Source organism: Vicia villosa, linkage group LG5 (assembly GCF_029867415.1).
Source record: "Vicia villosa cultivar HV-30 ecotype Madison, WI linkage group LG5, Vvil1.0, whole genome shotgun sequence".
Lineage (NCBI taxonomy): Eukaryota > Viridiplantae > Streptophyta > Magnoliopsida > Fabales > Fabaceae > Vicia > Vicia villosa.
In genome coordinates, this window is record NC_081184.1 from 110,670,474 (window position 1) to 110,689,017 (window position 18,544).

General features: G+C 42.2%; 1 protein-coding gene across 1 annotated transcript; it reads left to right on the plus strand.

Annotated features, from left to right (window-relative positions):
- The first annotated feature begins 8,920 nt into the window (after positions 1 to 8,920).
- On the plus strand, positions 8,921 to 10,303 carry LOC131605160 (uncharacterized). The gene is made up of 3 exons (XM_058877551.1): positions 8,921 to 9,062; positions 9,249 to 9,743; positions 9,837 to 10,303. Exons 1-3 carry the CDS (start codon positions 8,921 to 8,923, stop codon positions 10,301 to 10,303), a joined length of 1,104 nt encoding a protein of 367 aa, XP_058733534.1.
- The last annotated feature ends 8,241 nt before the right edge of the window (positions 10,304 to 18,544 follow it).

Sequence of the window (18,544 nt, forward strand, 5' to 3'; positions counted from 1 at the left end):
CGCAATGGTAGCTCTGTTCCATGATATGATTCATCAAGAAATAGAGGTTTACGTGGATGATATGATTGCAAAGTCCAACACCGAAGAAGAACATCTAGGTCATCTGCACAAACTGTTTGACAGACTCAAGAAGTACAGGTTGCGACTAAATCCGAACAAATGTACCTTTGGAGTAAGATCCGGTAAACTCTTAGGTTTCATCGTCAGCAGCAAAGGTATTGAAGTTGATCCTGCCAAGGTCAAAGCCATTCAAGAAATGCCCATACCCCGTACCGAGAAACAAGTTAGAGGATTCTTGGGACGTCTGAATTACATAGCCAGATTTATTGCCCACATGACTACTACTTGTGTGCCAATCTTCAAAATGTTGAAGAAAGATCAAGTGGAAAGATGGAATGACAAATGCCAATTAGCCTTTGATAAGATCAAAGAATATCTCCAAAAACCGCCAATCTTGTTACCACCAGTGGAAGGAAGACCTCTGATAATGTACCTAACTGTGTTAGAAGATTCAATGGGGTGTGTACTGGGGCAACATGACGAGTCTGGCCGAAAGGAGCATGCAATATACTATCTTAGCAAAAAGTTTACCGATTGTGAAACAAGATACTCACTGCTCGAGAAAACTTGCTGTGCCTTAGCATGGGCGGCTCGCCGACTAAGACAGTATATGCTAAACCATACCACTTTCCTGATCTCCAAAATGGATCCTATCAAGTATGTGTTCGAAAAACCTACTCTCTCTGGAAGAATAGCAAGATGGCAAATGATCTTAACAGAGTATGACATCCAGTACACTTCGCAAAAAGCGATCAAAGGAAGTGTGGTAGCTGATCATCTGGCTCATCAAGCAGTGGATGATTATCAAGCGTTGAACTTTGACTTCCCAGATGAAGACATTATGCTAGTTACTGACTATGAACAACCAGGACCGGAGGAAGGACCCGAGCCAGGATCCCGATGGACTATGGTTTTTGATGGAGCTTCTAATGCACTTGGCATTGGCATCGGAGCTGTGATCATTTCTCCTGCAGGAGGACATACACCATTCACTGCCAGATTATGTTTCAACTGCACTAACAATATAGTCGAGTATGAAGCATGTATTCTGGGTCTCAAAGCTGCAATCGATCTAAGAATCAAGTTCCTGGAGGTCTACGGAGACTCGGCACTTGTAATTTATCAAGTCAAAGAGGAATGGGACACGAAGCACCCGAATCTAATTCCTTACAAAGAATATGTGCTGAGTTTGATTCCTTATTTTGAAGAAATCACTTTTGAACATATCCCGCGCGAAGAAAATCAACTGGCTGATGCCTTAGTTACCATGTCATCTATGTTCAAAGTCAGGTGGGACAATGAGGCGCCAATGGTCACCATTTACAGACAGGATGAACCAGCCTATTGCAATGAGATCGATATCGAAGGAATGGAAGAAAAACCATGGTTCCATGAAGTAAAAAGATATCTCGAAGCTCAGGAGTACCCTGAAGGGGCATCCATTAACGATAGAAAGTTTCTAAGAAGATTTGCTGCTAAATTCTTTCTAAGTAATGGAATCCTGTACAAACGCAACCATGACTCGACTTTGCTTGGTTGTGTAAACAAGAAGGAAGCAGAACAGATTATGGAAGACATACACGATGGTGCTTTTGGTACTCATTCAAGTGGACATACAATGGCTAAAAAGATCTTAAGAGCAGGTTATTACTGGTCTACCATGGAGACAGACTGCCATCATCACTCCAGAACTTGTCACAAATGCCAGATATATGCTGACAAAGTACATGTACCTCCAGTCCCGTTAAACGTCCTAACGGCTCCTTGGCCTTTTGCAATGTGGGGTATTGATATGATTGGAGAAATCAAGCCTACTGCCTCCAACGGACATCGTTTTATCCTGGTCGCTATCGATTACTTCACCAAATGGGTAGAAGCAGCTTCATTTGCTTCTGTCACCAAGAACGTGGTGGCCCGATTTATCAAGCACAATCTCATTTGTCGGTATGGCATCCCTGAAAGGATCATCACAGACAATGGCACAAATTTAAACAACAGAATGATTACTGAACTCTGCACACAGTTCAAGATCAAACATCATAATTCCTCTCCATATCGACCAAAGATGAATGGCGCGGTGGAAGCTGCCAACAAGAACATCAAGAAGATCATACAAAAGATGACAGTAACCTACAAACACTAGCATGAGATGTTACCTTTTGCTCTTCATGGTTATCGCACATCAGCGCGTACTTCAACAGGGGCAACTCCATTCTCTTTAGTCTATGGTATGGAGGCAGTTCTTCCAATTGAACTTCAGATTCCTTCCCTAAGGATTATGAAAGAAGCTGATCTAGACGAAGACGATTGGATTCAGACTCGGTTGGACCAGATAAACTTGATTGATGAGAAGAGGCTCGCAGCTATTTGTCATGGTCAGTTGTACCAGAAACGTATGATTAAAGCCTTCAACAAGAAAGTCAAAAGTCAGGCATATCAAACCGGTGATTTGGTTGTCAAACGCATCATCTTACCACAAGGTGACCCCAGAGGCAAGTGGACTCCCACTTATGAGGGACCATTTGTAATCAAGAAAATATTCTCCGGCGGAGCCATGTTGCTTACCACTATGGATGGCGAGGATTTCCCACACCCTGTAAATGCGGACATAGTCAAAAAGTACTTCGCTTAAAAGCTCGCTAAGTTGAAAACCTGAAAGGGCGACTTAGGCAAAAAAAATGATCGTCTCGGTGGATTGAAAACCTGAAAGGGCGATCCAGGAAAAAATTAGAGACTAAATAATAATCATCCCGGTAGGCTGAAAACCTGAAAAGGCAGCCTAGGCAAAAGTTAGGGAATAAAGCGTACGACTATGTCCTGTTTAGCTACCTACTCACCTTCAAGATTCAACACATCAAAGGTACCAATCAGTCCAATCACTTTCTTCCAACAAGTGAGGGATGAGATGCTCGAAGGCAGATTGGCAATAGCAGAATTGAAACTTGACTGGATTGTTTTCACATAGCTATTTCTCTTTATAAATACTTTTCAAAGCTTTATGACAATTTCCTACTACTAGGATTTTTGTCTCCTTGTACTAATCAACCTATTATGGCTCTTTTTCAAAAATCAATGCAGCTCATGCTCAAAATCAACGTTTTCACTTTTTCTGTTTTGAATACGTAAACGTCCCAATGATAATTTTGAATGAACATATGCATTTGAAAATGATTGATGTTTATAAGAAAAACAGGAATAACATTCATGTAATGTCCCAATCATCTGGACATCATCCCGAAACCAGCATCAGAAGAAAAATCCCCAACAGAGATGCATTTCTCAGCAAATTCCTCAATGAAATTTTTTCTCCAACAAAGTGATTCGAGAAATCTTATCCCCCAGCAGGACTGCTCAAGGTCACTATCCCCAGAAGGTTTGATCCTCCATGTCATACCCCAAATTTGTCCTACCCTATTCATACGGCTTATGATTCATGTACATACATCACTTAGGTCATAACTCTCACTCATGCATTCATATCATGGGTGCTATTCGAAGGCTAGCAAGAAAAAGCTCTGTTGCAAAGAATTTTGATCAGAGAATAAGGAGACTGAGGTATAATCATGTGGTTCTATGTTCAAGGAAGTCCCCCTGGATTGGGGTTTCTCTCTGTCTCAAGTCAAGGCATTGGTTGAAGGATACTGGCTTGCAAATCATCCGGTTCTTTAAATCAGGGTTTCTTTGACCAAAGTCAACCAGTTGACTTTCTGGTCAACATTTAATCAGGAATGGTTTCTATGGGTGAAAAGCTTCTCATACTAACTATGTGGATGTGTTTGTTTGACTAGATTTGACTGGAGGAGATTTAATCAAGAATCCCATCAATGATAAAAAAAAATCAGAACAGTTGACTTCTGGGTCAAAATCAGAAGAATCAGTCAAATGTCGACTTTTGGTGGAAAATCAGTCAAGAAAAGTCAAAGGATGGATAAAATCAAGAGTTTGACAAAAGTTGCCAAAAATAGAAAAAAAGGGAAGGTTTTCATACTTAGAAAAATTTTGGTACATTTCAAGTGTGATGATCAGTCAACTTCACAGCATAATTACACGTGGCGAATGACATTTTTTGGAAGAATTTCCAACATCAGAGTTGTTCCTCTCATGGAGGAGAACAACTTTGTAGTTGGATACTTTTTCATTTGAAGCTTGGTTAGAGAAGTATTGAAGCATGAAGTTTCTGAAAACTCATTTCATCTAAGTCACAATCCAAGTCATGGGCCAAGTCATGACCAGACATTTTATCAAGCATGTGGCGTGCTAAATTACAAGCTGATTCCAGAGATGTACAAATGTGATAAAGACCCACACTTGGTATCATTCTATTCCTCTCCATGTGATCTATCCAAGAAGTCAAGAATCAATCCAATTGGGTAAGTATTGAAGCAATTACAAAGCTCTAAAGTCAAGCCCTTACCAAGTCATGCATTGACGTATTACCAAGCAAAACCCTGGGCAGCATGCATGCATTACATCAAACACGTGGTGTTCCATGTTTGAAGCTAATTTCAGAAAAGTAGAAGCAACATTTGGAGTTAATTATAATGTCAATCTCCTCTCCTCCATGCCCTCTTTCCAAAGAGCTACGTATTGTGATAATTAAGTGCACATGAACTAAGATAGAGAGTTCTAAAGTTGTGCCCTGACCAAGTCACGTTTAACCAAGGTATAAGCCAGAAGTGAGGCATACGCATGCAGCCATTGTCCAGTTGTGCACCATCATGTTCCAATGCATTTTTAAGGGATTGTAGACATTATCCCATGATCATATCAACACAGAACATGCTCTATCATATGCCCTCTTCCATTAGAGAGAATGTTGGTGCCAATTGGTTGATTGTGCATGGAGTTACACAAGCATAAAGTTCCCTATTTAGAATGATGAGAATGGTTGGTGTCTACCACATTATGCACATGAAAGTAATCTTGCACTTACTCTAAAAAGCCATGCATCGTTGCAGAAACAAAAAACACGTGGAAAACATGCCATCAGTGATTACTTGCTTGCTAAGATTTATGGGAAAGATTCACTACATCACACTCCCACCATAACAACCATACACGCCCACCCTCCATATATAAGAACAACACCTTCACAACTCAAGCTCTCTCTCACTTTTTTTCACTTTCTCCTTCTTTCAGTTTCGACTCTCCTCTCTCTCTCTCTCTCTCTCTCACCACCATCCAACCACCGTAACAACCTCTCTCTCTCTCACCACCATCCAACCACCGTAACAACCTCTCTCTCTCTCTCTCTCTCTCTCTCTCTCTCTCTCTCTCTCTCTCTCTCTCTCTCTCTCTCACTACCACCCAACCTCCATAACAAACTTCTCAACAAACTCATCACCACCATAACCTTGCAACGATAACCACCACCAACCACCATCTGCAACCTCTAGCAACATCTTTCCATTCCTCTTTTCAGAGTCATTGCAAACCATTGCCAATCACTTCGGGTTCAGAAGCATCGTCATCACTTGCTACGTTCACAAGGATTCATGAATCATTATCGTTAAGCATCGGTTCTGAGGAAGGCTCTTGAGTATATGCACCGCTTCTGAGCTTATTTCTCAAGAAGTTTAGAAGTACCTCACTGCGAATCATCACCAACACGTTGATCCGGGAGCTTGTAGAGTCTTTCGAAGATCGTTTTGCGGTTCGACGCTAGGTAAGTCTCTTAACCTTCATCTCAGCATACTAGCCATATATGATAGGTCATGAAGTATTTGTGTTGCATTCTTGCGCGTTTTGCGTTCTTGATGATTGAATTCGACATGCTTGAAATAACTGTTGTTAGAATGTTTGAATCGCTTATTTTTGAGTTCTATGAGTGATTAGGAGTGCGTTGATATGCTTAGAGCAGGTTTTGGTAAGATTAGTTCATGATAGGATTTAAAAAGGTATTCGGTTTGAACATTAGAAGGAGAACTAAATGAATCTAAGACCAGATCTGTAATCAACGTTGAAAACCGAGTGGAGTGATGTAGGTTTCGTGATTTTCTGGACATAGTGTTGGCCTCCGGTGCGGTGAAACCGCCGGAGAAGATGACTGGCGAGGTAGGGGTCCGGCGAAGGTTTTCTTTCTCTTTCTCCATGCTGAGCTTACGTGGCATGCTTTGAATGGCTCAGGCTCCCATTTATTTTGATGTTTTGTTTTATTCCAATGATTAGCTGATGAGGTGGCCGAATCGGATTTGATGAAGCCTTCTTTTGTCATTTTGCGACTTAAATTTTGAGTGCCCAATTGATACGTAGTGTGTGACATTTATTCCATTAATCAAACCATGCTGATATGATAATAAAACCATATGTTAAATATGATGCATGCTGAGCCATATAATGAAATAAGTGTTGACAAATAAGAGTGAAATAAAAATGGAAATGAGTGGCTTGTGTGGCTGGGCCACGAAATTACTTGGGCTTTGTTTTTCTGAATCACACTCCCATGTTACTAACACACCGCCATCTCTTGTAACTGGGCCTGAGCGCCCTTACTGTTTCCACCCCCTATTTGTGGCCCAGTTTTGCTTGTAAATGATTTTAGTTCATTAGAAAACTACTGATACACCCCCTGCAGCTTAGATTTTCTTTTTAATTTTTGTTTTGCTCATAATTCCAATTTTAATTCACATAAAAAAGGTATAAAAAATGATTTTAGGTATTTTAGGGTGTGTAATTAATTGTCATGATTTTTGTTAATTTTTCTTAATTGTTTTAATCCTTTTAATAAATCTTTTTCTCCACAATATATTTGAATTTCCTTTGATTAATACTTCCTTGTAAATAATTCTTCAATAGACTTAGGAATTGATTTTTAGTCTCGATTTTTGTATAGAATTAATAGATGCATGTGTGCTTGTGAATATCTTTTGTTGGCTATAGTTCTCAACTTTATTCGCCATATATTGATTTCCTTTACCTATTCCATGTATAGTTTTTGTTAATAAATTGTATAGTTCATCATTTTAAATCCCTTGTATAGACAACTTAGACTAGAATTTAGGAATAGTTCCCTTATCATTTTCTTTTTCTTTTCAACTTTTAAAATACTTAATAAATACCGATGAAGATCATACCGTTACTATATTTCATAGTAGGAAAGAAATGATTGGGGCGTAGGCCCCGATGTATGTTCTTTCCTACTTAGCGGAGAAGAAATGATTGAGGTGTGAGGCCTCGATGTATTTCTTAACCGTTATTTAGAGAAACGATTGTGGCGTAGGCCTCGATGTGCATTCTCTAAATATTCATAAAAAACTTCTTTTTGTATCTCTTTTACTTAGCGGAAAGGAAATGATTGAGGTGTGAAGCCTCGATGTATTTCTTAATCGCTATTTAGAGAAACGATTGTGGCGTAGGCCTCGATGTGCGTTCTCTAAATATGCAAAACAAAACTCTTTTTGGTATGATCTAAGTCACAAATAAATCCCCTTAAAAAACACCAACCAAAAACACATAAAACACTAATAAATGGTCAGATTTAAAACAAAGTAAGGAAGTGATGCGAGACCTTGTAGTGGGTTTCGTCATCATGGAATTACCCTAAAAGACACAAACCAATCATTTCTTTTTCTTTTGCCTCGTTGGCACCTAAGGGCACTGTTATTTCCGCTCGTACGCATCGTAGGCGATCCCTTATGCAAGAGCGCGAACGTTAACTCCGCCCAATTAAAAAACACAAAAACAAACAGAAAATCGTGAGCCGAGCTACGGTAACTCTGATTCCTGAAAAGGATACGTAGGCAGCGGGGTAGGGCCCGTGCGAGTACAATTCTTTATTTTCCCTACATTTTGCATTCATTTCGCATATAGACATAGACATAGCACACACCCTTTAGATAGAAACAAGCATAGGTGGATACCATCGAGTACGATGGGCGCGAGGGGTGCTAATACCTTCCCCTTGCGTAACCGACTCCCGTACCTTGATTCTCTGGTCGCAAGACCCTGTTCCTTCCTTTGCTAGGTTTTCTGATATTCCTTTCCCTTATGGGATAAATATATTGGTGGCGACTCTGTTCATTTTTCGCGAGCGTGCGACAGCTGGCGACTCTGCTGGGGATGTTATTAGACCTATTGCGGGTCCATACTTAGCGAGTCGATCCTAGCCTTTGTTTGTTTTGGTTTACTGGGTGTTTATTTATTTGTTTATGTGTTTACATTTTGTATGTACGCTTGCATATCATGTTTATTTCCTGCTTGCATATCATGTTTACTTTCCGCATGCATCTGGACAATATTATGGGTCCCCGTGGGGACCACATATTTTCTCTGTTTGCAGGTTGGGTGGGATGATTCTATGAGGTAAAAGGCCCAATACCCAGACCAGAGTAGACACATAGGATACCTAGGATAGAGTGGATAGTCATGACGCCAACAGAATGTCAGGTTCTGTTGATTGCGATCATGAGACCCACGACCAGCTGAGACTCGAATGGGATACCATTGTTGGCATGTATTTGCAACGATGATGGTGTTTCAGGAGAGTTGTTAACGCTGGAGACCTTTTGACCTACCCTGACCTAGATTCACCTGTGAGTGGGGAGGGATATACATGACAGGTACCGTTGGTGACTATTCTGCTCTGTTGGTGACTATTGTTCTTATGGCTGTGTGGCACCTATGCCAGACCTTTGACCTTATGACATTCGATTCTTCTCAGAGGCAACACAACAACTCTCTCACATTGGGAGAATCTCCATTGCATCATTTTCATCATGGCATATTTATTTTCAAAAAAAAAAGAGAAAGAAAAGATGTAATAAAAAAAAAAAGAAGGAAAAAAAGAAAGAAAAAAAATAGTATTATTTCTCATATGCATGCCATTTTTCAGGGTATCTGAGGTTATTACTTTTCATCCAGGATGGCTAACAACGTGACCGCTACCAGAGAAACTACAAGGCGTACTCACACTTACAGTTTCCATCGTGAGGGCATGACTCAGTTGGGACAGTTGGGTGGATTGATTACTGGTCACAATAAAACAGTGTTCACTGAGAATTATGGCAACATCTTGACTCTTTTGTACTCACATGTCGACGAATGGGCTTTATCTACTCTTCTCCAGTTCTATGATCCTGACTTGCGTTGTTTCACCTTCTCAGGCTATCAGTTGGCTCCCACTCTCGAGGAGTACTCTCACTTTCTCAATATCAAGATTCAACACAAGGTTCCTTTCGTTTGTGTCCCAGAGAAGCCTGATTTGGACTACATCGCCAACGCTCTTTATTTGAGCATAGGAGACGTTCATGGAAATTGGAAGAAGAATGGTAACACTCATGGTTTCTACATGAGTTTCTTGATTGAAAAGGCCCAAGAGTCGGCTAACAAAAAGATGTGGGAAGCCTTCAACGCCCTTCTGGCCGTTCTGATCTATGGGATCGTGATGTTCCCTAACATTCACAAGTTCGTTGATCTGGCTGCTATATGTCTTTTTGTGGATAAGAATCCGGTCCCTACTTTGCTAGCTGATACGTACTATTCCGTTCACTCTCGATATGGGAAAGGAGGAGCCATAAGAAATTGTTTGCCGTTGTTATACACCTGGTTTAAGTCCCACCTACCTACAAGTGGTCCTTTCGTTACTTCTACTCAGAAATGGCCTCAAAGGATCATGGGGCTTACCGGAAATGACATTGTCTGGTGTCCCACTGGAATGAACGTGGAGAAAGTTATAACTAGCTGTGGTACTTTTGACAACATTCCTCTCATAGGAACAAAAGGTGTTATCAATTATAATCCTAAGCTAGCGCTGCGTCAGTTGGGTTTTGCACTTGAAGACAAGCCTTTGGACAAAGAGATATTCAAATCCGTTTGCTTTGAAAAGGGAACCGATCCGAAGGGTCTAGAAAAAGTGAGGAGTGCCTGGAATAGCATCCATACAAATGATCAGATTTCTCTAGGTGAAAAGAATGCCGTTGCCAAACAAACCTACACAGATTGGGTTGAAGATAGAGTTAAAGATCGCCTGTTGCCTTTCCCGAAGGTTAACCCATTGTACGAGCAACCACCTAAGATTCCAATTGCCACTGTGCCTGCTGAGAATCGTATCCAGGTAGATATGGAATGCACCCAATTGCACGAAAAGAAGTCGGATGCGCAACCGAAACATTGTCTTGTGGACCAGAAAAGAGTTGAGTTGACACACGAAGCCAAAATGCTGAAGGGAGGATCTTCCAGAGTTCAAAAGAGGGCTAGAACGGAAAAAGGTGAAAGAGATACTACTGTTATTGTCGAGGATCACTAGAAGATCCTAAAAAGGGCCATGAAAGAAGCAGAAGAGAAACTCAAGCGAGAGTACCGAGAAGACTTGAAAGCTTATAAGCTCAAGATAGAAAGGGATGCTAGAGTTGAAGTGAAGAATCTGAAAAAGAAACTGGAAGAAGAGACCACTTAAAGAATGGCAGTTGAGACTCAACTGAAAGGAAGTCACCTCCGTAATACTCGACTAACAGAAGAAAATGCCAAGCTCAGAGATCGAATGATGGGTATGGAGGACGTATCTGAGAAAGATTATCTCCCAGAATGCAAAGGATGTGACGAACTCAGGGAGTGCTGCAAGAAGCTGGATGGGCATTTGTTTCGCAAAGATGAGGTGATTCAAAGCCTTCTTAAAGGAAGAGATCGAGAAGCAACCAAGAAATTGTTTGATGAAACTAAGAAGTGGAGCGACGAGCACTTCAGACAAGGAGGACCTCTGTTTTATATTCAGATGGATTGATGTTTAAGTCTGTATGTTTCGACCACCACCAGACTTGTTGGATGGGGTCTTTTATTTCCCTTGTTGAACTATCTTGTTGATGTATGGCTTGCCCAAGTTTAAATTTCTGTTATGAATAAAAAAGAACTAGTTTCTCTTGATACTTATCTTTTGTCACATTGTTAGCTATTCTGGATCAATATTAAATCTTGGATACTCTGAAAATGGCACATCACGTCATACGCACACATGCACTCATACATTCACATTATCACATTGCATTTTTCAGGTTATTGTACAAGAAACTAATTGGGGTCCCTTTCAGCAACAAATTTATGCTTCAACAACAAAGCTGACTTCCTTACATCCTTACCGCACCAGAAACAACGAGAAGAGAATCATGGAACAATTTGAACAGAATCAAGCTGCCCTCCGTAGGGATATGGATGTTATGGGGGAAAGAATGACCCAACTTATGGAGACTCTCCATGCCGTTGTTCAAGGACAGGATGAACTCAGAAAGAGCGTCGCTAGTTTGGTCAAGGATGTTCCTACCACTTCTATCGATGGAGGGACGAAAACTAAAGAGACTCCTATTAATGAGACACTTAAAGTAGTGGACGACCACCATGAGGTTATTGATCTTGAACATGATCTTACTGTTGAGTTGACTGAGACTGCTAAGATGTACCAAGCTCTTGAAGAACGCCTTAAGGCCGTTGAGGTTGCTAAAACTTCGAGTTTCGACACTGCTGCTATGTGCTTGGTACCTGGGATTGTTATTCCCCCGAAGTTCAAGGTGCCAGAGACTCACTTTCGTTCCTACTGCCATAAGATGGCCGCTCACGCTGAGAACGAACCTCTGCTTATGCATTTTTTCCAGGAAAGTCTCACTGGAGCCCCGTTGGAGTGGTATATGAAACTCGAGAGGTCTAATGTCAGTACTTGGGGAGAACTTGTTGATGCCTTCTTAAAACAATACCACTACAATACTGCTATGGCTCCTAGCCGTGCACAGCTGCAAAATATGTCACAGAAACCTGAAGAGTCTTTTAAGGAATACGCCCAGAGGTGGCGTGAACTTGCTGCTCGAGTCCAACCTCCTTTATTGGACCGAGAGTTGATTGATCTGTTTATGGGAACTCTGAAAGGGCCGTATCTTCAGCACATGGTTAGTAATACTTCTCCTTCCTTTTCGGATGTGGTCATCATTGGTGAGAGGGTTGAGAACTGTGTCAAAGCGGGTACCATTCAAGGTGTTACTAATCCTAGCAACTCAAGTGGTAATGGTAAGAAGTCGTATTCTGGGTTTGTGAAGAAGAAGGAAGGTGAGACTAGCACCGCTTCTATTGACCAAGGCCGAGCTCCTGCATATTCTGCTGTTCCACCTCCTTATTATCCGATGCCTTATGCTGTTCCTGGTCCGTATGTCCCTCAAGCATATGTTGCTGCTCTTCCACAACCATGGATGGCACCCCAACAGCCTTTCGTACCACAACAACAAGCTGCTGCTCCTCAGAATCGTCAACAGAACCCTAGGCCTCAAGGTCAAAGGGGCCCGCAAAGAACAAGATTCCAAGATAGGCGTATCGATCCGGTTCCGATGTCATATGCCCAACTTCTCCCTCAGTTGCTTGCTGGTCAATTGGTACAACTCCGTGAACTTGGACCTCCACCTAGCCCTCTCCCTCCTGGTTATGATGTTAATGCTCGTTATGAATTTCATTCAGGGGCCCCGGGCCATACTATTGAAAAGTGTAGAGCATTCAAGTTAAAGGTTCAGGATCTTCTTGATGACAAGCTTATCTCATTCACTCCTACTGGTCCCAATGTGCAGAATAACCCTATGCCTCCTCATGCTGGCGCGACCAATGCTGTTGAGTTATGTGACGACCAAATCCTGGTAACTGAAGTTAATGAGGTTAAGATGCCGCTCGCAATTGTTAGAGAGCACCTCGTGCAACAAGAGGTTTTGTGTGAACTACATGACTTCTGTTTGCAATGTTCTTCTAATCCTGAGGAATGCGCTAGGTTGAAAGAAGAAATCCAGAAACTAATGGACGAAGGTGTTCTTAGAGTGGAAAGGGTCGTTCCTATTGAAGATGTGGCCGTCCTAGAAATCCCTTACCATCCTACTGAGGCGTCAAAAACTCAGAGCACTCCTTTGGCCATTCAAGCACCAAGGACCCCGCTGGTCATTCATGCCCCGAGTACTCCATTGGTTACTCAAGCTCCAGGAATTCCGTTGGTTATTCAGGTTCCAAGTGCTCCTCTGACTCCCTCGACTCCATCTCCCGTTTCCTCTTCTGTGGGTGATTCTAAGGCGGTTCCTTGGAGTTATAATGCTGTGTACATTCGAGGGAAGAAGTATGACTGTCCTCCAGTGGGTAATTCGAGTGTCACTAATGTTGCTGGGACTAGTGGCATCACTCGTAGTGGTCGAATCTTCGCTGCACCTCCTCCACTTCCTAAAGAGACCAACAAAGATGCCAATGCACAAGCAAAGGGGAAGCAAGTTGCTGTTGATCCTCCTGAGACCCGTACTGCACAAGATGCTGAACAACTTCTGAGAATCATTAAGAAAAGTGATTACAAAGTGATTGATCAACTTGATCAAACTCAAGCTAAGATTTCTATCTTGTCCCTTTTGGTGCACTCAGAAGCTCACCGTGATGCTCTAATGAAAGTTCTGGCTTCCGCTCATGTGACTCAAGACATTACCGTGCCTCAGTTTGAAGGGGTTGTGACCAACATTGCTGCTGGTAACTATTTGGGTTTTTGTGATGAGGAACTTCCACCCGAGGGTAGAGCACACAACAAAGCATTGCATATCTCCGTCAAGTGTCTGGATGCTGTGTTGTCTCGAGTTCTGATTGATACAGGTTCTTCTCTTAATGTGATGCCCAAGGCCACTTTGTTTAAGCTGAGTATGGATGGGATTATGATGAGACCATGCACTATGAGTGTTAGAGCATTTGATGGTTCTAGAAGGTCCGTAGAAGGAGAAATTGATCTGCCTGTCTTGATTGGTCCTCACATGTTCTACATTGCCTTCTACGTTATGGATATAAACCCTTCGTACACTTGCCTCTTGGGTCGTCCTTGGATTCATGCTGCTGGAGCTGTGACATCTACTCTCCACCAGTGTTTGAAATTTGTTGTGAATGACAAGATCGTTGTGATCACTGGTGAAGAGGATCTGGTAGTCAATAATCTGGCAACATACCGATATGTGGAAGTAGAAGGGGAAGTACAAGAGACACCCTTTCAAGCCTTAGAGATTGTGTCGGTGGACAAACTCCCTGTGGTCGAGAATAAGAGGGAACCTGGAGCACCCCTCTCATCCTTGAATGATGCTAAGGCTTTCTTAGAAGCTGGTGTTCCCCATGGTGCCTGGGGCAAGCTGATTGATGTCTATGAGAAACGAGACAAGTATGGGCTGGGATACCAACCATCCTCTTCTACTCAACTCAGCACCACCCTCGAAAAGAAGGTGATTCCCCCGATTTCTCAAGTGTTCGTCAGTGCCAGTACTAGTTCTGGAAGTCAGGTTCTCGCCGTGGATGATGATGATGAAGAAGATCTCTCCAGATTCATTTGCCATGCTGCGCCTGGACAGGAACTCAACAATTGGACCATATTAGACGTCCCCAGAGTCACTTTTATGGAGATGTAATTTTCTTGTTTTAATAAATCATGTGCTTCACCCCAAGCATTTTGATCACTTGTATAAAGAAGGGCCCCCCATGTGTTTCAGTTTGTTTAATATTGAATGAAAATCATATTTTCGCATGCAATTACTGTTCCATTTCTTTCATTTTTACTTTAAAAAAAAAACTTTTTCAAAAATGGCAAAGCTTTTCTTTTTCTTTTTCCTTTATGTGTTGCATTCTAAGGCATGAACCATCCATCGTGCAGATCCGGCTCGGATTCCATCAAAAATGATAATGTTACAGTTCCACGTCCTGATATCCTTGAGAATCAATTGACCAAGCTGATGAAGATAGTGGGGAAGACTGTGAAGTCCCTGAGGAATTGGCAAGATTATTAAGACAAGAAGAGAAATCCATTCAGCCACATCAGGAGGTCATAGAAATCATCAACCTCGGTACAGAAGAGACAAAGAGAGAAATCAAGATAGGGGCCGCTTTGCAAAGTGATGTAAAGAGAAGGTTGATTGAGCTGCTCCGAGAGTATGTTGACATCTTCGCCTGGTCATACGAAGACATGCCTGGTTTAGACACTGATATCGTTATGCACAGGTTACCGCTCAAACCAGAATGTCCACCTGTAAAGCAAAAACCGCGAAGAACTCGACCTGATATGGCTTTGAAAATCAAGGAAGAAGTTGAAAAACAGTTGAAGGCTGGTTTCTTATCTGTATGTGAATATCCTCCTTGGATTGCAAACATCGTACCTGTTCCTAAGAAGGACGGAAAGGTACGCATGTGTGTCGACTACCGAGATTTGAATAGGGCAAGTCCGAAGGACGATTTTCCTCTGCCTCATATTGATGTGCTAGTCGACAACACTGCTCAGTACTCGGTGTTCTCATTCATGGATGGTTTTTCTGGCTATAATCAAATAAAGATGGCTCCTGAAGATATGACCAAGACTACTTTTACCACTCCGTGGGGTACGTATTGTTATAAGGTGATGCCTTTTGGTCTTAAGAATGCTGGTGCAACATATCAACGTGCGATGGTGACCCTTTTCCATGATATGATTCATAAGGAGATTGAAGTATACGTTGATGATATGATTGCAAAATCCCAAACTGAGGAGGAACACTTGGTATATCTTGAGAAATTGTTTGCTCGTCTGCGAAAATTCAAGTTGAGGCTTAATCCAAACAAATGCACTTTTGGAGTGCGATCTGGAAAGTTACTTGGATTCATCGTGAGCCAACGAGGGATTGAGGTTGACCCTGATAAAGTAAGAGCAATACAGAATATGCCAGCACCAAAGAATGAAAAAGAGGTTCGAGGGTTCCTTGGGAGATTGAATTACATAGCCAGGTTCATTTCTCATCTCACTGACACTTGTGAACCCATCTTTAAACTGCTGCACAAGAATCAAGATATACGTTGGGATGATCATTGTCAAGAAGCCTTTGAAAGGATCAAGCAATACCTCCAAGAGCCACCAATTCTCATGCCTCCGGTTCCTGGGAGACCGCTTCTTATGTACTTAACTGTGCTTGAAGGATCTATGGGGTGCGTGCTGGGCCAGCATGACGAGTCTGGTCGAAAAGAGTGTGCCATTTATTACCTGAGCAAAAAGTTTACCGATTGTGAATCTCGCTACTCACTACTCGAGAAAACTTGCTGTGCTTTGGTATGGGCCGCTCGCCGACTGAGGCAGTATATGTTGACTCACACCACTTTATTGATCTCCAAAATGGACCCGATAAAGTATATCTTTGAAAAACCGGCCCTTACAGGAAGACTAGCCCGATGTCAAATGCTTTTATCAGAATACGACATCCAATATGTCACACAGAAGGCCATCAAAGGAAGTGTCCTTGCAGATCATCTTGCTCATCAGCCGTTAGAAGAATATCTGTCAATGAAGTTTGACTTTCCTGATGAAGATATCATGAAACTAGATGATAATGAAGGACCCAAACCAGGGGAGCGATGGACTCTCATGTTCGACGGTGCATCAAATGCTATGGGCCATGGTATTGGGGCAGTTTTGACTTCTCCTCGTCAAACTCACATCCCTTTCACAGCTAGAATATGTTTTGATTGCACAAACAATGTTGCAGAATACGAAGCTTGTGTAATGGGCCTCGAGGCGGCCATTGATATGAGAATTAAGATCCTTGAAGTTTATGGGGACTCTGCCCTGGTCATAAATCAAGTAAGAGGTGATTGGGAAACACGACACCCCAATTTAGTTCCTTATAGGGACTATATCTTGGAGTTGTTGCCCGCTTTCGAGGAAATCACTTTCGATCACATCCCACGAGAGGAGAATCAATTGGCAGACGCTTTGGCTACCTTGGCAGCAATGTTCAGAGTTAGCTCCCCTAATGAAGCGCCAGATATAAGGATCCTCCGCTACAAAGAGCCTGCACATGTATTCCCTGCTCATTGTCTCACTACTGAAGATGTGTATGACGAAAAGCCATGGTATTATGACATCAAAAGGTATGTTGAGAAGCAAGAGTATCCCGAAGATGCTACGATTGGTGATAAGCGAACGCTTCGAAGGTTAGCGTCTAAATTCTTCTTGTCAGGAGACGTCCTGTACAAAAGAAACTATGATTCAGTTTTGCTCAGATGCGTGGATAGACACGAAGCAGAATTAATCATGCGGGAAATTCATGAAGGATCTTTTGGAACTCATTCCAGTGGGCACTCTATGGCTAAAAAGATCTTGCGAGCAGGATATTATTGGATGACAATTGAAAGTGATTGTTATGTGTATGTGAAGAAATGTCACAAACGCCAAGTGTATGCTGACAGAATTCATGTTCCTCCAACTCCTCTGAATGTCCTGACGTCACCTTGGCCCTTTGCCATGTGGGGCATCGACATGATTGGACGAATTGAGCCACAAGCTTCGAATGGACACAGATTTATTCTTGTTGCTATCGACTACTTCACCAAATGGGTTGAAGCTGCTTCTTACAAGAATGTAACCAAGCAAGTCGTCACTCGCTTTATCAAGAAAGAAATCATATGCCGATATGGGGTTCCAAACAAGATCATCACTGATAACGGGTCCAATATCAATAACAAGATGATGGCAGAGTTGTGCGAAGAGTTCAAGATTGAACATCACAATTCATCACCCTACCGGCCAAAGATGAATGGCGCAGTCGAAGCTGCTCACAAGAACATAAAAAAGATCGTCCAGAAAATGGTTAGAACGTACAAAGACTGGCATGAGATGTTACCGTTTGCTCTGCATGGCTATAGAACTTCAGTTCGCACTTCAACTGGGGCAACTCCCTTCTCTCTTGTCTACGGTATGGAGGCTGTACTTCCTGTCGAAGTGGAAATTCCTTCGTTGAGGGTCTTGATGGATGCCAAACTTGATGAAACAGAATGGGTTCAGACGAGGCTCGACCATCTCAATCTAATTGAAGAGAAACGCTTATCCGCCATCTGCCATGGCCAGTTGTACCAAAAGAGGATCAAGAAAGCGTATGACAAGAAAATTCGGCCTCGAGAATTCCACACGGGTGACCTAGTCGTAAGGAAGATCTTGCCAATTCACACCGATCCAAGGGGCAAATGGACTCCCAACTATGAGGGACCATACATTGTGAAGAAAGCATTTTCAGGTGGTGCTTTAATCCTGACAAAGATGGATGGGGAAGACGTTCCGCTTCCAGTCAATTCAGACTCAGTCAAAAAATACTACGCATAAAAGACCCGCTAGGTCGACGTACCTAGGCAAAAATAAGGGCATCCCGGCAAACCAAAAGGGTTTGGGCAAAAATTAGGGATAAAACAAAAGAGAATAACCCGCTAAGTCGAAAATCCGAAAGGGCGACTTAGGCAAAAAGGGGTATCCCGCTAGATTGAAAACCCGAAAGGGCGATCCAAGCAAAAGTTAGGGATCAAAAGCGAGAGGCTGCAGTCTGAATATCCTCCACAAAAAACCACTACGCGCCCTTGGCAAAACGGACAGATCGATCCAACTACTACGCTTCTGAAGCAAAGCATTGAGAAGATCAAGGATATGGGAACTGTAGCAATACCAGTTTTTATGGAAATTCGAGCATTTCTCCTTGCCATTTTGCCTATTGTGTTTTTACTTTCTTTTTTTTGC

Excerpts from the sequence above, each read along its gene's own strand:
- LOC131605160 (XM_058877551.1), top strand. The coding sequence starts at position 8,921 with ATGGCTAACAACGTGACCGCTACCAGAGAAACTACAAGGCGTACTCAC. Across the intron at positions 9,063-9,248 it reads AGTGTTCACTGAGAATTATG|AGAAGCCTGATTTGGACTAC; the intron begins GCAACATCTTGA and ends TTTGTGTCCCAG. Across the intron at positions 9,744-9,836 it reads GAAAGTTATAACTAGCTGTG|ACAAGCCTTTGGACAAAGAG; the intron begins GTACTTTTGACA and ends TTGCACTTGAAG.